The following is a 22,677-nucleotide window of genomic DNA, read 5'->3' as shown; positions in this document are numbered from 1 at the left end:
ATATGACTGTCAGCTAGGAGTGTGTTCACCACTGGTCTGCATGGTCTGCCCAGAAGCTGTGCTGAGAGGAACACAGCGTCATGCAGTCCACAGCAACATGCCTGCACATCTGGAACTGATAATAAGACAGCTTCTAAACAGCACACATGGGAAGCTTCTTAAAGTAGTCCCTACGAACCGCCTGACTGGAAGTAATCACCAGATACAGTAGTCTGGCCCAACCCGGACCTGTAAAAACCACCATCTTATCAAGCTCAGTTCAGACAGGGTGCTGACGACATGAGGCGATCACAGCACCCATGTCAGGAAAATGTGATTCACGGGGGATGTCGCAAGTGGTTCCTGTCAACAACCTCAGGATTTCATATCCAGGAAACTACCAGTGTTCAAAATGGAGAACAACACCAGCATTTAACACCTGAAGCAAAGCCAGCATTTAAAACCTGAGACAACACCGACATTTAAAACCTGAAAGGACACCGACATTTAAAACCTGAAAGAACACCAGCATTTAAAACCTGAGACAACACCAGCATTTAAAACCTGAAGCAAAGCCAGGATTTAAAACCTGAAGCAAAGCCAGGATTTAAAAGCTGAAACAACACCAGCATTTAACACCTGAAGCAAAGCCAGCATTTAAAACCTGAGACAACACCGACATTTAAAACCTGAAAGGACACCAGCATTTAAAACCTGAGACAACACCAGGGTTTAAAACCTGAAACAACACCAGCATTTAAAACCTGAAGCAAAGCCAGGATTTAAAACCTGAAGCAAAGCCAGGATTTAAAACCTGAAGCAAAGCCAGCATTTAAAACCTGAGACAACACCGACATTTAAAACCTGAAAGGACACCAGCATTTAAAACCTGAAAGAACACCAGCATTTAAAACCTGAGACAACACCAGCATTTAAAACCTGAAGCAAAGCCAGGATTTAAAACCTGAAGCAAAGCCAGGATTTAAAAGCTGAAACAACACCAGCATTTAAAACCTGAAGCAAAGCCAGCATTTAAAACCTGAGACAACACCGACATTTAAAACCTGAAAGGACACCAGCATTTAAAACCTGAGACAACACCAGGGTTTAAAACCTGAAACAACACCAGCATTTAAAACCTGAAGCAAAGCCAGGATTTAAAACCTGAAGCAAAGCCAGGATTTAAAACCTGAAGCAAAGCCAGCATTTAAAACCTGAGACAACACCGACATTTAAAACCTGAAAGGACACCAGCATTTAAAACCTGAAAGAACACCAGCATTTAAAACCTGAGACAACACCAGCATTTAAAACCTGAAGCAAAGCCAGGATTTAAAACCTGAAGCAAAGCCAGGATTTAAAAGCTGAAACAACACCAGCATTTAAAACCTGAAGCAAAGCCAGCATTTAACACCTGAAAGAACACCAGCATTTAACACCTGAAAGGACACCAGGATTTAAAACCTGAGACAACACCAGGGTTTAAAACCTGAAAGAACACCGACATTTAAAACCTGAAAGAACACCAGCATTTAAAACCTGAGACAACACCAGCATTTAAAACCTGAAGCAAAGCCAGGATTTAAAACCTGAAGCAAAGCCAGGATTTAAAAGCTGAAACAACACCAGCATTTAAAACCTGAAGCAAAGCCAGCATTTAAAACCTGAAAGAACACCAGCATTTAACACCTGAAAGGACACCAGGATTTAAAACCTGAGACAACACCAGGGTTTAAAACCTGAAAGAACACCGACATTTAAAACCTGAAAGAACACCAGCATTTAAAACCTGAAGCAAAGCCAGCATTTAAAACCTGAAAGAACACCAGCATTTAACACCTGAAAGGACACCAGGATTTAAAACCTGAGACAACACCAGGGTTTAAAACCTGAAAGAACACCGACATTTAAAACCTGAAAGAACACCAGCGTTTAAAACCTGAAACAACACCAGCATTTAAAACCTGAAGCAAAGCCAGGATTTAAAACCTGAAGCAAAGCCAGGATTTAAAAGCTGAAGCAAAGCCAGGATTTAAAAGCTGAAGCAAAGCCAGCATTTAAAACCTGAAAGAACACCAGCATTTAAAACCTGAAAGAACACCAGCATTTAACACCTGAAAGGACACCAGGATTTAAAACCTGAGACAACACCAGGGTTTAAAACCTGAAAGAACACCGACATTTAAAACCTGAAAGAACACCAGCGTTTAAAACCTGAAGCAAAGCCAAGATTTAAAACGTGAAACAACACCAGCATTTAAAACCTGAAAGAACACCAGCATTTAACACCTGAAAGGACACCAGGATTTAAAACCTGAGACAACACCAGGGTTTTAAAACCTGAGACAACATCAGGGTTTAAAACCTGAAAGAACACCGACATTTAAAACCTGAAAGAACACCAGCGTTTAAAACCTGAAACAACACCAGCATTTAAAACCTGAAGCAAAGCCAGGATTTAAAACCTGAAGCAAAGCCAGGATTTAAAAGCTGAAGCAAAGCCAGGATTTAAAAGCTGAAGCAAAGCCAGCATTTAAAACCTGAAAGAACACCAGCATTTAACACCTGAAACGACACCAGGATTTAAAACCTGAGACAACACCAGGGTTTAAAACCTGAAAGAACACCGACATTTAAAACCTGAAAGAACACCAGCGTTTAAAACCTGAAGCAAAGCCAAGATTTAAAACGTGAAACAACACCAGCATTTAAAACCTGAAAGAACACCAGCATTTAACACCTGAAAGGACACCAGGATTTAAAACCTGAGACAACACCAGGGTTTAAAACCTGAGACAACTTCAGGGTTTAAAACCTGAAAGCACACCAGCATTTAAAACCTGAAAGGACACCAGCATTTAAAACCTGAAGCAAAGCCAGGATTTAAAACCTGAAGCAAAGCCAGGATTTAACACCTGAAGCAAAGCCAGGATTTAAAAGCTGAAGCAAAGCCAGGATTTAAAAGCTGAAGCAAAGCCAGGATATAAAAGCTGAAGCAAAGCCAGCATTTAAAACCTGAAAGAACACCAGCATTTAACACCTGAAAGGACACCAGGATTTAAAACCTGAGACAACACCAGGGTTTAAAACCTGAGACAACACCAGGGTTTAAAACCTGAAAGAACACCGACATTTAAAACCTGAAAGAACACCAGCGTTTAAAACCTGAAGCAAAGCCAAGATTTAAAATGTGAAACAACACCAGCATTTAAAACCTGAAAGAACACCAGCATTTAAAACCTGAAAGGACACCAGGATTTAAAACCTGAGACAACACCAGGGTTTAAAACCTGAAAGAACACCGACATTTAAAACCTGAAAGAACACCAGCGTTTAAAACCTGAAGCAAAGCCAAGATTTAAAACGTGAAACAACACCAGCATTTAAAACCTGAAAGAACACCAGCATTTAACACCTGAAAGGACACCAGGATTTAAAACCTGAGACAACACCAGGGTTTAAAACCTGAGACAACATCAGGGTTTAAAACCTGAAAGAACACCAGCATTTAAAACCTGAAAGGACACCAGGATTTAAAACCTGAGACAACACCAGGGTTTAAAACCTGAAAGAACACCGACATTTAAAACCTGAAAGAACACCAGCGTTTAAAACCTGAAGCAAAGCCAAGATTTAAAACGTGAAACAACACCAGCATTTAAAACCTGAAAGAACACCAGCATTTAAAACCTGAAGCAACACCAGCATTTAAAACCTGAAAGCACATCAGCATTTAAAACCTGAAGCAAAGCCAGGATTTAAAACCTGAAAGAACACCAGCATTTAAAACCTGAAAGGACACCAGCATTTAAAACCCAGGAACAGACCTGGTGTGAAAGAGGCTGTAGAAATAATGGCAGTCTTTCCCTCTACAGTAATCACATTAACGGCCAGCACACACAACACGTGTAATGCTATTGTGTTTGTGTGTGTGTGTGTGTGTGTGTGTGTGTGTGTGTGTGTGTGTGTGTGTGTGTGTGTGTGTGTGTGTGTGTGTGTGTGTCTGTAGGTGGCAAACATTGGTCCCAGTCTGTCCGTGGGTACAGTGGTGGAGATTTACCTTCCAAAAATCTTGGCTCCTTACCCCCACCGGCTACTGCAGCTCAAAGTCCTGCAGGTAAGACCTCCACATTCCTTCCAAGTATTATCAGTACTACTAATAACAGTAACAGTGGTAGTAGTAGTAGCAGTAGTATGAAACGCTATGGACTCTGTTTTTGTGAAAAAGCACAGGTGGACATAGGTGTGTTCAATGTAGTTTTGGTAATTTGGTGACCCAAGATTTGACCAAAATCCTGGCACAGTGCAGCAGAACTGAGAAAACAGGTGGAGTTGATGAGGTGGGATCAGGACGACTACATCATAATCAGGTGGAGTTGGTGAGGTGGGATTAGGATGAATACATCATAAACAGGTGGAGTTGATGAGGTGGGATTAGGATGAATACATCATAATCAGGTGAAATTGATGAGGTGGGATTAGGATGACTACATCATAATCAAGTGGAGTTGATGAGGTGGGATTAGGATGAATACATCATAAACAGGTGGAGTTGATGAGTTGGGATCAGGATGAATACATCATAAACAGGTGGAGTTGATGAGTTGGGATCAGGATGAATACATCATAAAAAGGTGGAGTTGATGAGTTGGGATCAGGATGAATACATCATAAACAGGTGGAGTTGATGAGGTGGGATTAGGATGAATACATCATAAACAGGTGGAGTTGATGAGGTGGGATTAGGATGAATACATCATAATCAGGTGGAGTTGATGAGGTGGGATTAGGATGAATACATCATAAACAGGTGGAGTTGATGAGTTGGGATCAGGATGAATACATCATAAACAGGTGGAGTTGATGAGTTGGGATCAGGATGAATACATCATAAACAGGTGGAGTTGATGAGGTGGGATTAGGATGACTACATCATAAACAGGTGGAGTTGATAGACATAGCTGCCATCAAGCCTCTCCTGACAAAGAGAACTCTGCATACATGCGTGTGTGTTAAACAACTGTAGACCAGTTTCAAATCCTCCTTTTGGAGCTAAGATCATCGAGACGGTGGTATGTAAGATCTTGATACATGCTCAAGACTTCAGGGAGGACATCAGAGATGGACACCACGTTCATCTGGACACCACGTTGATCTGGACACCACGTTTACTGGCAGACATGTATCCTCATCATCTCAGTGACCTCTTCAGTCTCCCCTGACCGCAGGTGTCCCCACCCATATAAACAATTCAGTGGCTGCAGGTACCCCACCCTTATAAACAATGCAGTGGCTGCAGGTGTCCCCACCCTTATAAACAATTCAGTGGCTGCAGGTACCCCACCCTTATAAACAATACAGTGGCTGCAGGTGTCCCCACCCTTATAAACAATGCAGTGGCTGCAGGTGTCCCCACCCTTATAAACAATGCAGTGGCTGCAGGTGTCCCCACCCTTATAAACAATTCAGTGGCTGCAGGTGTCCCCACCCTTATAAACAATACAGTGACTGCAGGTGTCCCCACCCTTATAAACAATGCAGTGGCTGCAGGTGTCCCCACCCTTATAAACAATGCAGTGGCTGCAGGTACCCCACCCTTATAAACAATGCAGTGGCTGCAGGTGTCCCCACCCTTATAAACAATGCAGTGGCTGCAGGTACCCCACCCTTATAAACAATGCAGTGGCTGCAGGTGTCCCCACCCTTATAAACAATGCAGTGGCTGCAGGTACCCCACCCTTATAAACAATACAGTGACTGCAGGTGTCCCCACCCCTATAAACAATACAGTGACTGCAGGTGTCCCCACCTTTATATACCACCAGTTTCATATACAAATATGGGTGTGACCATTAACTAGAGTTACAAAGGCCATGTGTACTATTTACAGAGGAATGGGGAATAGTTGCAATCAAAGCATTGTAAGATGGTGACAGATGTACTGTACTCTTAGCCCCCCCCCCTTGGCTCAGGGATGGCCGTTCCTTCTTCACATAGATGTCCTCTTTGACTCCCCATTCAAATCAGTGTACATCCCTATCAAGGATGTGCACATCCTCATCCCCGAAAGAGTGGTCACTGGTCTGCAGATGGTGTAGACTGTGGAGTCTTGGTCTGTAGGTGGTGTAGACTGTGGAGTCCTGGTCTGTAGATGGTGTAGACTGTGGAGTCCTGGTCTGCAGATGGTGTAGACTGTGGAGTCCTGGTCTGTAGGTGGTGTAGACTGTGGAGTCCTGGTCTGTAGATGGTGTAGACTGTGAAGTCCTGGTCTGTAGATGGTGTAGACTGTGGAGTCCTGGTCTGACGTGGTAGCTCTCCTGTGTTGTGCCATCCTCTTGGCCAGAGTCTGTTTAGTTTCCCCGATGTACAAGTCACGACAATCCTGCTGGTACTTAACAGCTACACTACATTGCTCTGTTTGTGCCGGGGGACCTGATCTTTGGGGTGGAACAACTTCTGGTGCAGTGTGTTAGGTGTTTGGTTTAAAATTAAATCCCAGGATGTAGCACATTTCACCGACCACATTAACTCTGTGGACACCACATCAAGTTCACCAGGGAGGATGTGGAACATGACAGGTTAGTCTTCTTACACTGTGAAACTGCAACTGGTGATGGGGGACATGTTATTGTTGATGTTTACCGTAAACCAACACATACTGATCAGTACTTAAGGTTTGACTCTCATCATCCACTGGAACACAAACTAGGAGTCATCAGGACGCTGCACCACCGAGCTGAAAATGTCCCCACTGACACAGCGGCCGGGGAAGAGGAGAAATCCCACATTAAACAGGCCCTGGTTAAGTGTGGTTATCCTAACTGGGTGTTTGTCAAAGCCAGGAAGACCCCAAACAGTACACCAGCCGATAGAAGAGAGGCGAAGGGCAACAGCTGTCCAACAGTAAACCAGTGGTGATTCCCTATGTGGCGGGAGTGTCAGCAAAGCTGAGACACGTATTTTCCAAACGCTTCATCTCAGTTGCTTTCAAACCCCAAAACTCATTGTACCACAAGTTGGTCCACCCCAAGGATCAGGTCCCCCGGCACAAACGGAGCAATGTAGTGTAGCTGTTAAGTGGCAGGAGGATTGTCATGACTTGTACATTGGGGAACCTAAACAGACTCTGGCCAAGAGGATGTCACAACACAGGAGAGCTAACACGTCAGACCAGGACTCCACAGTCTACACCATCTACAGGCCAGGACTCCACAGTCTACACCATCTACAGGCCAGGACTCCACAGTCTACACCATCTACAGGCCAGGACTCCACAGTCTACACCATCTACAGGCCAGGACTCCACAGTCTACACCAGCTACAGACCTGGACTCCACAGTCTACACCATCTACAGGCCAGGACTCCACAGTCTACACCATCTACAGGCCAGGACTCCACAGTCTACACCATCTACAGACCAGGACTCCACAGTCTACACCATCTACAGGCCAGGACTCCACAGTCTACACCATCTACAGGCCAGGACTCCACAGTCTACACCATCTACAGACCAGGACTCCACAGTCTACACCATCTACAGGCCAGGACTCCACAGTCTACACCATCTACAGACCAGGACGCCACAATCTACACCATCTACAGACCAGGACTCCACAGTCTACACCATCTTCAGGCCAGTGGCCACTCTTTCAAGGATGAGGATGTGACCATCCTTGATAGGGAGGAACGCTGGTTTGAACGGGGAGTCAAACGGGAGTTTGAACAGGGAGTCAAAGAGGCCATCTATGTGAAGAGGGAACGACCATTCCTGAACCGATGGGGGGGGGGGGGGCTAACAGTACATCTGTCACCATCTTACAATGCTGTGATTGCAACTATTCCCCAACCCTCTGTGAACAGTACACATGGCCTTTGTAACTAGTTAATGGTCACACCCATATGTGCATAGGAAACTGGTGGTTGGTTTGGGTGGTTATGCCAGTGTATTTGGGGGTACCTGCAGCCAGGTGAGACTGAAGAGGTCACTTAGATGAGTGATGAAATGTTTCTCCTAATAAACCTTGTGTCCAGATGAACGGATTCAACCTTCTGTGAGTATTAGTAATAGCCACAGTAACAGTAGCAATATTGTTACCAGTAATAGCACTAGCTGCAGTAATAGTAGTAATAAAAACTAGCAGGAGTATTGGAAGCAGTAGTAATAGTAGCAGTAGCGATAGTAATGATAACAGTAGTAGTAAAGGTCATAGTAGCACCATCATATGCGTATGTCTCTGTGTGCCAGGTCTCTCAGGGCATCTGTTCCATCAGTCGTGACTCCTTCTTGACAGAAGACAACTGTGATGTCCCAACCATTCCATTCATCAAGCAGCTCTTCTACTTCTCCTCTACACCAACACGCAGGATGGTATGCTAGCTCACACCCATAAACACACACACACACACACGGTGTGAATGGTCAGCAGCAGACTGACAGGTGTAGGGTGATCAGACTCATCTACTATGAGTATATGAAGATATAACTTTATATCACCATATGACTATATGACTATTCACATGGTATTACATGACATTACATTACATTAGAGTCATGTAGCCGACGCTTTTATCCAAAGCGACTTACAATAAGAGCATCATGTAACGTAGGAGATCAGGAGAACTACTAGTCATCAGAGGTCATAAATGCATCTAAACAAGCATCTAAGAGCAAAACCAGTGCTAAAGTAAAAGCGCAAGAAAGAGATTTGTTTCTTTTTTTTAATGAGTGAATACAATAAGTGCTAAGAACAAGTAACAGGGTAGTAGTTCTTGAAGAGGTGAGTTTTCAACCTGCGCTGAAAGATGGGCAGCGACTCCTCTGTCCTGACATCAGTGGGGAGTCATTCCACCACTGTGGGACCAGGACAGAACAGAGCCGGGACCGGGTCGATCGGCAGCAAGGGGCCTCTGAGCGATGGGGCAACAAGGCGTCCCGAGGCAGCAGAGCCAAGTGGTCGGGTGGGGGTGTAGGGCTTGACCATGGCCTGGAGATAGGAAGGAGCTGTTCCTTTCACTGCCCTGTAGGCTAGCACCAGAGTCTTAAACTGGATGCTAGCAGCTACTGGGAGCCAGTGTAGGGACATGAGAAGGGGAGTTGTGTGGGAGAACTTAGGGAGGTTGAACACCAGATGAGCTGCAGCTTTCTGAACAAGCTCCAGAGGTCTGATGGCCGACGCCGGGGCGCCAGCAAGAAGGGAGTTGCCGTAGTCCAGCCGGGAGATGACCAGAGCCTGGATGAGCACCTGTGCCGTCTCGTCGGTGAGGAATGGGCGAATCCTCCTGATGTTATAGAGGAAAAATCTGCAGGAGCGAGCAACCGATGCAACGTTTGCAGCAAACGACAGTTGGTCGTCCAGGATCACACCCACATTCCTCAGAGTCTGCATTGGCGTCACCACAGTGTTATCAATGGTGATGGCCAGGTCTCAGTGTGGGCAACCTTTCCCGGGAGGAACATCAGGTCTGTCTTGTCCAGATTGAGCTTCAGGTGGTGTGTCGTCATCCACTCCGAGATGTCAGTCAAGCACGCGGCAATGTGTGTCTCTACTTGTGTGTCAGAGGGAGGAAAGGACAAGATCAGCTGGGTGTCATCGGCATAAAATGTATGACTATCTATGACTATATGACTGAGTATATATGACTATATATAATTATATAGGACTATATAGTTTGTATATATTAATATATATGATTATATATATATGTGTGTATGTATGTATGTATGTATGTATGTATGACCACAAGACTATATAACTGTATGACTATAGATGACTGTATGACTGAGTATATATGACTGTATATGACTATGTGTATATGACTATATGACTATACACACACACACACACACACACACTGTTATGACTGTATGACTATATATGACTGTATGACTGAGTATATATGACTACATATGGCTATATACATATGACTATAGGACTTAAAGCTATATATATATATATATATATATATACATATATATACATATATATGTGAGTATATATGAGTATATATATATATATGAGTATATATATATATATATGAGTATATATATATGAGTATATTTGTATATATGACTATATAGGACAATATAACTATATATGTATATATGACTATATGACCATATATGACCTTGTATGACTATATGACTGAGTATATATGACTATATATGTACATATGACTATATAGGACTATAGGACTATATAATTATATATATGACTACATGATTGAGTATATATGACTATATGACTATATGTGTATTTTTGACCATATGACTACATGACTATATAACTGTATGTCTATATATGACTATACAACTATATATGACTATATGACTGAGTATATACGACTATATATGACTATATGTCTGAGTATATATATAAGACTATATGATTATATATGAATATATGATTGAGAATATATTGCTATATATGACTATATATTACTATATGACAACTATATGACTGTATTTGACTATATAACTATATATGACTCTATATGACTATATGACTGAGTATATATGACTCTATATGACTATATATGGCTATATAACTATATGTGACTATATGACGATATGTGACTATATGACTATATATAATATTATGACTATATGACTATATGACTGAGTATATATGACTCTATATGACTATATATGACTATATATGATCATAAGACTCTATACATATATGACAATATGACTATATGTGACTATATGTGGGTGTATATAACTATATATGACTATATGACTATGATTATATGGAAAATAGAGATTGCATTTCTTCAAATTTCCTCACAACATTCAGAACAGTCAGGCAATTATCAAGATGCGTGTCAAAAACAGGTTTTGTGTGTGTGTGTGTGTGTGTGTGTGTGTGTGTAGTTTTGTGGTCATGGAGACACTCTTTGTGAGCGGTTGGTGTGTGTTTTTGGTGATGTGGAGTCGGGCAGAGAGGCAACCATTCAGCTGGAGGCCAGAATCAACCCGTCAGTCCTACAACAGGTATGCCCCTTGTGCTACGCAGACACACACACACACACTCACACACACACACACACACACACACACACACACACATACAGCATAGAAAACACAAACAATACAGACATAAATGTAATAAACATAAATACACAAACCATAAATGCACAGTACGTACTACACATACACAGTGCACACATATAGACTCACAAAGACACACACACATTTTATGACAGCAACACACACACAGACACAGTAAGACTGGCAGGAAGACAGGCATACAGTTAAATAGACTGTGTGTGTTTGTGTGTGCATGTGTGTGTGTGTGTGTGTCAGAGTGGTCATGGTGTTATTTTGATAGAGAGCACAGCTGTGATGACATCTCCTAGAGAAGATCATCACACTATCATGGTCCAGCCCTCTGTCCTCACACAGGTAACACCCTCCTACCATGAAGTCTACAATGAGCTAAAACCCATCCTGAACTAGACTCCACAATGAACTAAAACCCATCCTGAACTAGGCTCCACAATGAACTAAAATCCATCCTGAACTAGAGTCTACAATGAACTAAAACCCATACTGAACTAGACTCTACAATGAGCTAAAACCCATCCTGAACTAGGCTCCACAATGAACTAAAACCCATACTGAACTAGAGTCTAGAAAGAGCTAAAAACCCATACTGAACTAGACTCCACAATGAACTAAAACCCATCCTGAACTAGAGTCTACAATGAACTAAAACCCATACTGAACTAGAGTCTAGAAAGAGCTAAAAACCCATACTGAAATAGAGTCTAGAAAGAGCTAAAAACCCATACTGAGCTAGAGTCTAGAATGAACTAAAACCCATACTGAACTTGAGTCTAGAAGTAGCTAAAAACCCATACTGAAATAGAGTCTGAAAGATCCAAAACCCATACTGAACTAGAGTCTGGAAAGAAAGAAAACCCATACTGAACTTGAGTCTAGTAAAACCCATACTGAACTAGACTCTACAATGAACTAAAACCCATACTGAACTACAATCTAGAAAGACCTGAAACCCATACTGAACTAGAGTCTAGAAGGAGCTAAAGCCCAGAATGAATTAAAGTCCAGTTCCTGCCAGATAGTCTAGAGAGGCTGTGGCTGGCTTTCATGAAAATAAAAATAAAAATATAAGATGTCCCTGATCTGCATGGAATGAAGGGGGGGGGGGGTGTAGGAGATTTGCATTTCAGTGGTATTATTAGCCATGCCGGTAATGTGAGAAATGCCACTAAATTAAGAATAGATTCTGGCTTTTCTATCATGCTGGCCACAGTGCCAAAAATCGCTGTTTTGGGTTTTGGTTGGATCTCAGATTTTAGGATTACTAATAGAGAATGAAAGATCTCTGTCCAATAGTTACGCAAAGAGGGGCAAGACCAAAACATGTGTCTCAAGGAGGCTGGAGCTGACTCGCAGCTTTAACAGATAGTGTCTACATCTGCATGGACTTTGGATAGTTTCAGCTTGGTCCAGTAGGTTCTATAAATCAGTTTACACTGAATCACTCCATCATTTGCACATATTGAGGAAGAGTGCACACGGTCCAGAATCCTCCCCCAGTCATAACCACTGATTTCTTCCCCAAATCTTCCTCCCAGAGTGATTATAACACGACTCTGGGCTGGTTTGGAGAGGGTGGATATGTAGATAGATCTGTGGAATCAGTTTCTTGAAGAAAGGAAGTAGTTTCAAAAGAAAATCTAAAGATGTGGTTGGGGGAGATGATGGAAAAAGTGCATTCAAACTCTTAGCAACTGTAGGATTTTTTTTTTTTTTGGTACAGAAACCCTCTCAACAAGTTTTTAATGGCCTAATATCACAAATTACAAATGTGCCTCAGGGGCTTTACAGCAACACAACGTCCTGTCCTTAGACCCTCACATCAGATAAGGAACAACCCCCTAAAAACCTTTAACAGGGTGAAAAAGTAGGAAGAAAGCTCAGGGAGAGCAACAGAGGAGGATCTCTCTCCCAAGACAGACAATGTGACATGATGTTGTGTGTACACAATTTATACAATACAGCATTGAAAGAGGATAACACAATTATAATGGAATTATAAGATATATGAAGAATATGATGATGAGGATGCCAAGCAGTGTTCAGGTGCCACCGGAACAGCCCAGGAACCCGAGCCGCATGACCACCATCACCATGTAGACCTGGCAGGATATGCACACAGGGGACACAACACGCCATTCACATACACAGGAGAAGAGACAAGAAAAGATATTAGTCACACACATCGGAGAGAGAGAGAAGGAATGAACATTGAAACAGGATAACAAAATTACGTTGATTTATAGCATATATATAAAGAATGTGATGAGGAGGATGCCAAACAACATCCAGGTGGCAACCACCATCACCATGGAGACCTGGGAGGACAGACTACACATGCACACGGGGAAAGATCTTTCAATGTTTGGATACCCAGGTCATGCCATGCTAAACATTTTTTGTCAAGCATCAATGGGGGGGGGGGTTTGAATCTGAGGGATAGAAATAGGAAGCCCTGAATTGTTTCTATATTTGGAGGGAAGATTTTACTACAATCTTTTTTTGTGAAGCTGCTAGAAGGATAGTTAAGGGGGGAGTATAAAAGAGCAGAGAACAAGCTGGTAGTGCGTGACAGTGATTTAAATTGTAACCATTCTGGGGGTGAATTAAGATCTTTTTAGAGAGATCCAGAACTGCAGTGCCCAGAAATTGGATGCCCAGTAATAACATTGAAAGTTTGATAGAGCCATGACTCCAAGGGATTTAGGTTGTTGCAGGATTTGTTTATAAAGTCATGGTGGCTTATTGTGCCAAATGAATTTATTAATGACAGCATCAAATTTGATTAAAAAAAAAGTTGGGGTATGATAGTTGGGATACACTGAAACAGATATAAAAATGTGGGAAAGGTTTCCATCTTTACCACATTGATCCAAGCAGCTAATGATAGGGGGAGAACTGACCATTGTTCAAAATCTGTCTTAAATGTATCTAGTAAAATGATTATGTTTAATTCAAATAGGTCATTAAAGTTCCCTGGTATTTGAATTCCCAAATATTTTTAACTTCTTACAAATGGGTCACAGCCATGAGCTGCAGAGTTCAACAGGAACAGTTCACTTTTTACAAGATTCAGTTTATATTCTGAAATGGCTCCAAGTTTCTCCAGGAGGTTTAAGACAATTAGGACAGAAATATCTAAGTCTGATAAATAAAGAAGTAAATCATCAGCGTAAAGTTCTGTTCTTTAGTGCATTTGAACACTCCTGAGATCTGAGAGTGAGAGCGTAGTACAATAGAAAGGGGTTCTAAAGTAAGAGCAAATAGAAGAGGACTCAATGGCCATCCCTGTCCCATTGATCTATATAAGGAGAAGTAGATTGAGTAATTGTTATTGGTCCTAATTGATACTTGAGTTGAGGAATAGAGGAGTTGGAGCCATCTTAGGAACGGCTAACTAAAACCAAATGTTTGCGAAGTGTAAAATAAGTAGTCCCTCTCTTTGCAATCAAAGGCTTTTTCTATGTCCATGGAGATTAGGACATCAGCAGTGAGGGAGGAAGAGGAGTTATAGATAATATTAAACAGTCGCCTGATGTTAGAAAAGGAAAACCTGCCTTTAATAAATCCTGTTTGATCTGACAATATGATAGATGGTGGTAGTTTTCAAGCACATTAGCGAGTATTTTAGCTAATAATTTGTAGTGTGTATTAAGGAGAGAAATATGGCAAAATGAGCTGCATTGAAGTGGATCTTTGTCCTTTTTTAAAGTTTAAATTGACTGTCAAGTTTCTAACACATTGGTGTTATGTTGACTGCTTGGTCTGTCATAAATTGAAATTTTATCTAGTTTTTAGGCACAACTTTATGTTAATTTTAACTTTTAACTTTTAATTGATTTTATGGTTTATTTGCACTATTTTCTGGATTTTCTTGGATTGTCAATTGTTGCATGGACTCGATCAAATCCATAGCGCTTTCGCTGTATGTGGTGAGAACTGTATGGACTCAGCCCTCTGCCGTGGCTGTAATCAGTGGTTTTATTTTTTATTCATTTATACTTGCTCGCTGAGCTTTTTGTCTAATTTCTGGAAATACAGCCGCATTCCCATTTTCAGTATTCAGGCTTTGGGAAAAACGTCTCCCCTCTCTTCGCCCTCCACTGAATGCACCAGCTGTTCTACGCTCAGCCAGAAAATCACAGCTTGAAAAAAGAAGTTCTTTGCTCTACCAAATACAAGAGGATGACAAAGTTATTGACACTCGGATTGCTGCTTCCCAAGCTGATGTCCTGGAACCGGCTGATGATCAGAACCAGGGACAAGAAACACGCTGTCAATCAGCTTTCGGACATAATGAGCCCTGCACCAATGACTATGCAGACACTATTCTCTGGTCCGATCTGGCCCTGAAACAAACTCAGGTAAACACAGTTGGACATAATTAGTGTGCACCTGTAAGATATTAAAGTAACGGTCTGGTTTATGGGTATAAAAGCATTCTGTGTAAAGTTCATTAGCCGGGCGTGAACTCCATCAGAAAATGAAGACAAAGGAGCAGAATACTGAAGTAAGAGACAAAGTGATTAAAATGCAGAAGGCGGGAAAGGGACACAAAACAATATCCAAGCATGTGGATGTCCCACGGAGCACTGTTGGATCCATTGTCAGAAAGTGGAAGCTGCATCACACCACCCAGACACTTTGTAGGACAGGCCGTCCTTCAAAGATAAGTGTCTGAGCAAGATGTCGGCTGGTGAGGAAGGCCACACATGATCCTGCAATCACTCTGAATGAGCTCCAGAGGTCAGTGGCTGAAACTGGAGTAAATGTGCAAGAGTCAACCATATCACGGCTCTCCATAAATATGGCCTGTATGGGAGGGTGGCAAGAAAGAAGCCGTTGCTCAAATCTATGCGCATAAAAGCACACTTGGAGTTTGCTACCAAGCATGAGACAGACCCAGTTAGGATATGGCAAAGGTTTTGTGGTCAGATGAGATAAAAGTTGAGCTTTTTGGCCAAAACTCAAAGTGTTATGTGTGGTGCAAACCTAACACTGCTCATGCCCTAAAAAACACCCTCCCTACAGTGAAGCATGGCGGCAGCAGCATGATACTACGGGGTTGCTTTTCGTCTGCAGGCACTGTAACCCTTGTTCAAATTGAGGAAAGAATGGTAGAGCTAAATACAGGGAAACATTGGAAGAAAACCTGTTGCAGTCTGACATAAAACTGAAGCTTGGGAGAAGGTTCACCTTCCAGCAGGACAATGATCTTACTAAGCACAAGGCTAAAGCAACAATGGCATGGCTCAGCAACAAAAAGGTGAATGTCCGGACCTCAACCCCATTGAAATTATGTGGCACAGACTGAAAATCGCAGTCCAGAGGCGCCATCCCACCAACCTGCAAGACCTGTACAAATTCTGCCAAAAAGAATGGGCAAACATTCCTCCAGAAGAATGTGCAAAGCTTGTACATACTTACCCCGAGAGACTCATGGCTGTTACTGCAGCAAAAGGGTACTCTACAAAGTATTGATATTTGGGGCTGAATACTTATGCAAGCACTATATTTTAGTTTTTAATTTATTTTTTTAAAAAGTCAGTGAAACACAACTTGTTCTGGCTTTGGGAACATGCTGTTAGAGCTTACGGGTTCACAAAAATAACATTGTTCCGGAACAGATGTGTGAGTATCTTTTATAATCCAGAAATTAGTGATGACTGTCAAGAGGGTTGAATACTGTATATGAGGCACTGTATATGAGTTTGCTACATTGGTGTCAGAAGTGGGATTTCCATCCATCCATCCATCCATCCATCCATCCATCCATCCATCCATCCATTATCTGAACCACTTATCCTGCTCTCAGGGTGGCGGGGATGCTGGAGCCTATCCCAGCAGTCATTGGGCGGCAGGCAGGGAGACACCCTGGACAGGCAGCCAGGCCATCACAGGGCCCACACACACACACACACACACGGCCGATTGACCTGACCTACATGTCTTTGAGTCACCTGACCTACATGTCTTTGGACTGGGGAAGGAAACCGGAGTCCCCAGAGGAAATGCACACAGACATGGGGAGAACATGCAAACTCCACACAGGACGACCCAGGACGACCCCCAAGGTTGGACTACCCCGGGGCTCAAACCCAGGACCTTCTTGCTGTGAGGCGACCACGCTAACCACTGCACCACCGTGACGCGAATTTATAAGATATATTTGAAAAATTAATTGACACAAAAATCTGTAATCCTATGCTTTGTCTTTGGTTTTTTGGCTTTAAAGCCTATTACCCCTCCATCAAACAGCACAGGAAACACTGCGTTACTGAGACAAAACATTATAATACAACACTAAACTCAACACAACTAGTTGTGAGGTCCTAATGCAAACAAAGACCAGGTTTGTTCCTGGGGATGAAACTAAGGTTTCTCCTGCTGATTCCAGTCTTCTGGCAGGTTAGGATTATGTCTTAACTGGCCAGTATGAATAGACTATTCAGAAAAGAGTGCGTAATGAATAAATAAATGGATAATAAGACCAATGTTGAAGGAAGTGTATGACAGTTTTTGTTTCAAAGCTTGTGACTTTTCACAAAACATCCCCAAAACGTAAAAACGTTAACAAGCTGGTCTTCTCCTTGCTGTGGTCTAGGTGGTGGTTGAGGCCCATTTTAACAGGTGGCTTTCAGCAGGAGTAAAGGTCTTCATCGTGACCATCAGTTTAATCCTGGGTCTGCTGATACTGGCTGCCCTCATCTACTGCCTGTGGAAGGTAACTCACACAGGACAAACACTGCACCCAGCAACCATACCCATAATCCCTTCTGTTTTCTCCACAGCGTTTGGTTTCAAGGCAGGTTGTGGTTCATGTGTTAGCTGTTGGTACAGTTTAATCTGTGAGGGTGATGGTGGTTTTAAACTGGTCCACCATAGTACTGATGGTTTTCTATTCTGCCAGGTAGGTTCTGATGTACTCTGGGTTGTTTAGACCTGGAACAACATGAACTACTTGGCAGAATGGAAAAGTAGCAGTACTGCTGGTCACCGATGACCAGTTTGAAGACCATTGTGCGAGAAGAGAATGCTGCACTGAACCTGACTGATGAGGGCCATATTATTGAATAAATTGAATGGGAACTAAATGGATTAGAGCAGACCAGATCTAAAACTATATCTAGACCTGCTAACTTCACTGTCACCAGTCTGGTTCTTCTGGTGGTGCTCAGCTTCCAGTTTGTTCCAGCAACACACAAGAATGCTCAACGCCTCAAAACTATTTATCAAAATTTTGACAAATCAAAATTCCCATTTAAGTGACCGTCTTGTTCCACTGTCTTTCCTCTTGAGGACTGTAGAAGTGGCAGTAATTCAAGCTCACACCATAGAACATGGTCCAGTTAGCAGCAGCACCATCACATCAGTCCTGGACCATGTCACACATTATGCCCAGGTTGTTACCAACTTGGTTACCACTGCTGGTTAACAAAACGTGGAGTTAAACTAGTATATCAGATATTGTTTGTGATGCCAGGGTACATTTGAAATTGTCCGATGGCCTTTTAACAGCTTTGGAAGTCTTCAGAATCATAAGACTCTCTAAACAGAGAAAGCACCAGAGGATCTTTGTTTCCCTGTCATAGCAGCGCTGGTATCAGCTGTCCTCACACCTCCATACAGTAAAAATGATTGACATCACAATTAGTCAAGTCACATATATTGGTGTAGCCCTGAATCACAATGTATGATCACATTACATCAGAGCCCGGGACCACAGGAGGACAAACGCCAAGAAACACTATCAGGAAAAACATGACAACACGCATAATAGTATGTACGTACCCCAAATAAGCTTATCTTTCTGTCTAGCTTCGTACGTATCATTGTCTGTCTCTCTGTGTCCCTCTGTCTCTCTCTCCATCTCTCTCTCTCTCTCTCTCTCTCAGGCTGGTTTCTTTAAAAGGGAAGTCCGCAAGGAGAGGAGAGATAGCTGGGACTATGTTCCTAAAAACAACAAGAGAGCGAGCACCTCATAGTCACTGACCTCTGACCCCTGGACTGAGTCCTGACCCAGCCATGAATCAATGTCACAGTCCTGCAGTGTCCTCGTGGAGATCATGCAGTCTGCAGACACACACTGGATGGATGCTGGGATGGATGATAGGTGATGAATGTATGAAGATGTTGGATGGATCATTGATGAATGAGAAATGATTGATGACAGATGATTGTTGGCTGGCTGGTTGAACGGATGGATGGATAGATGGATGGATGGATGGATGGGTGGATGGATGGATGGATGGATGGATGGATGGGTGGATGGGTGGGTGGAGGAATGTGGAGTTGAATGAGAGGAGTGCATTCTTTTCCAGAATGAAGGAGGGCAAAAGGGAAAAAGGAAGGATCATTTGAAAGACCGACACAATCAAACCTCCTGGACCAATCAAAGCGCCTCAGTAGTTCTCAGGAAGTGACATCACACCTCTCATATCATCTTCACTCAAGACCCACTTTTTAACTGATGGAGAAGAAAATCAGCCAAATGTTTTTTTCACAAAAAAAAAGGATGTCGCTAACTGGTGAACTTTGAACTCAGAGATTGAAACCCTGGGCACTGATTGGCTCAGTCTGACTTCCTGATAGTCCTGCTGTTACCATGGAGATGGAAGCCATGAAATACATAAAGGTGTCTTTTTTGTCATGTCGGGAGCTTTTGCCTGCTGTCCCAACATCCATGCACTGTTATATGAATAATCTTATTTGTCAGTAAGATGTCCAGATGGAAAACACAGACACAAAGACATGTCTCTCAAGTTGTCTCTCTCTAAATATGAATAATCTTATATATCAGTAAGATGTCCAGATGGAAAACACAGACACGAAGACATGTCTCTCAAGTTGTCTCTCTCTCTAAATATGAATAATCTTATTTGTCAGTAAGATGTCCAGATGGAGAACACGGAGACATGAAGACATGTCTCTCAAGTTGTCTCTCTCTCTAAATACGAATAATCTTATATGTCAGTAAGATGTCCAGATGGAAAACACAGACACGAAGACATGTCTCTCAAGTTGTCTCTCTCTCTGAATATGAATAGTCTTATATGTCAGTAAGATGTCCAGATGGAAAAACAGACATGAAGAGATGTCTCTCAAGTTGTCTCTCTCTGAATATGAATAGTCTTATATGTCAGTAAGATGTCCAGATGGAAAACACAGACACGAAGACATGTCTCTCAAGTTGTCTCTCTCTCTGAATATGAATAGTCTTATATGTCAGTAAGATGTCCAGATGGAGAACACAGAGACATGAAGACATGTCTCTCAAGTTTTCCCTCTCTGAAGCCCGTGATATCTGAACCTCACACTGCTTTTTTGTGAAATGTGGAAACAAAATCTGCGGTCACGTTACTTTGACCAACTCACTTCAATTCAGCGTTTATTCCAGACTCGTCTTAGTAGAGGTCCATGTCAGAAATACCAGAAGAGAAACAAGACAAGGACATGTACACAGAACATCATACTATTACATCCTAATATTACATGTACACAGAACATCATGTTAGTACACCTACTTGTCAAGCACCTACTTGTCCAGCATGTTAGTACACCTACTTGTCCAGGGAATGAGAGGTTTGCCTCTATACGATTGCAAGTCGCTTGGGGGAAGGCTCTGACTGTTGTGTGTGCTTATGCACCGAATAGCAGTTCGGAGTATCCGGCCTTCTTAGAGTCTCTGTGTGGTGTCATGTATAGGGCTCCGCCTCAGGACTCTATAGTTCTGCTGGGGGACATCGATGCTCATGTGGGCAACGATGGAGAAACCTGGAGGGGCGTGATTGGGAGGAACGGCCTCCCCAATCTGAACCCGAGCGGTGCCTTGTGATTGGACTTCTCATGGATTGGCAATAACAAACACCATGTTCGAACATAAGGTAATTCATAAGTGTACTTGGTACCAGAACACCTTAGGCCGAAGATCAATGATAGACTTTGTGGTCATATCATCAGATCTGCGGCCGTATGTTTTGGACACTCGGGTGAAGAGAGGAGCAGAGCTGTCAACTGATCACCACCTGGTGGTGAGTTGGATCAGATGCTGGGAAAGGCTGCCAGACAGACCTGGCAATCCCAAACGTGTAGTGAGGGTGAACTGGGAACGTCTGGCAGAGGCCGCTGTCCACGAGGTCTTCAACTCCCACCTCCGGAAGAAGTAAGAGTATATCCTGAGGGAGGCTGGGGACATGGAGTCTGAGTGGGCCATGTTCAAAGCTTCTATTGTAGATGTGGCAGGCAGGAGCTGTGGTCAAAAGGTCATCGGTGCCTATCGAGGCGGCAACCCAAGAAACCCGCTGGTGGATATCAGTGGTGAGGGAGGGCGTCAGGCTGAAAAAGGAAGCCTTTTGGACTTGGTTGGCCCAGGGGTCTCCTGAAGCAGCAGACAGGTACCTGGGAGGCCAGAAGGGCTGCTGCTTCGGCGGTCGCGAAAGATAAAACTCCGGTGTGGGAGGAGTTCGGCGAGGCTGTGGAGGAGGACTTTTGGTTGGCTTCAAAGAAGTTCTGGCAAACCATCTGGTGACTCAGGAAGGGGAAGCAGGGCTTGACTCAGGCTGTGTTCATCCGAGGAGGGGGACTGTTGACTTGGACTAGGGATGTTGTCAAGCGGTGGAAAGAACACTTTGAGAAGCTCCTGAACCCGACTAACATGTCCTCAGTGGAGGAGGTAGAGTCTGAAGACTCAGGGGAAGCCCCACCCATGTCCCTGGCAGAGGTCTCTGAGGTAGTTAAAAAGCTCCTCAGTGGCAAGGCACCGGATGTCGATGAGATTCACCCTGAGAAGCTGAAGGCTCTGGACATTGTTGGGCTGCCTTGGTTGACACGCCTCTTTAGTGTCGCGTGGAGGTTGGGGACAGTACCTGTGGAGTGGCAGACTGGGGTGGTGGTTCCCATATTCAAAAAGGGGGACCGAGGGTGTGCTCCAATTATCGGGGAATCACATTGTTCAGCCTGCCTGGGAAAGTCTACTCTAGGGTGCTCAAAAGGAGGCTCCTACTAATTGTCGAACCTCAGATCCAGGAGGAACAATGTGGATTCCGTCCTGGCCGTGGAACAACAGACCCACTCTTTACCCTTGCGGAAGTGCTGAGGGGGGCATGGGGGTTTGACCAGCCAGTCTACATGTGTTTTGTGGACTTGGAGAAGGCTTACGACCGTGTACCCCGGGGCACTCTGTGGGGGGGGGGGGTACTGCGGGAGTATGGGGTACTGGGGCAGTTGCTACAAGCCATCTGGTCCTTGTATACCCAAAGTTAGAGCTGTGTCCGCATTCTTGGCACAAAGTCAAACAGGTTTTCAGTGGGTGTCGGACTCCGCCAAGGTTGTCCCTTGTCTCCGATTCTGTTTGTGATATTCATGGACAGGATCTCAAGGTGCAGCCATGGTGAGGAGTGTGTCCGTTTTGGGAACCTCAGAACGGCATCTCTGCTCTTTGCAGATGATGTGGTTTTGTTGGCTTCATCAAAACGCCACCTCCGGCACGCACTGGTGGCTGTTTGCAGCTGAGTGTGAAATGGCTTATACCGGACCGTTGTGGCGAAGAAGGAGCTGAGCCGGGAGGCAAAGCTCTCAATTTACCAGTCAATCTTCGTTCCAATCCTCCCCTATGCTCATGAGCTTTGGGTAG

At 43.4% G+C, this 22,677-nt stretch overlaps 1 protein-coding gene across 1 annotated transcript in view; it reads left to right on the top strand.

Moving 5' to 3' along the window:
* itga4 (integrin alpha 4) overlaps positions 1-20,505 on the top strand; it is a 108,295-nt gene extending 87,790 nt beyond the window's left edge. Inside the window, exons 23-28 of the mRNA XM_056289679.1 lie at positions 3,989-4,096; positions 8,226-8,348; positions 10,854-10,973; positions 11,286-11,384; positions 17,650-17,769; positions 18,941-20,505. Coding sequence (XP_056145654.1) covers positions 3,989-4,096; positions 8,226-8,348; positions 10,854-10,973; positions 11,286-11,384; positions 17,650-17,769; positions 18,941-19,030 — 660 coding nt within the window. The 3' untranslated portion in view covers positions 19,031-20,505. The remainder of the gene's footprint in view (positions 1-3,988; positions 4,097-8,225; positions 8,349-10,853; positions 10,974-11,285; positions 11,385-17,649; positions 17,770-18,940) is intronic.
* The last annotated feature ends 2,172 nt before the right edge of the window (positions 20,506-22,677 follow it).

This window comes from Lampris incognitus, chromosome 11 (genome assembly GCF_029633865.1).
Source record: "Lampris incognitus isolate fLamInc1 chromosome 11, fLamInc1.hap2, whole genome shotgun sequence".
NCBI lineage: Eukaryota > Metazoa > Chordata > Actinopteri > Lampriformes > Lampridae > Lampris > Lampris incognitus.
This window is presented reverse-complemented; position numbering and strand designations above follow the sequence as displayed.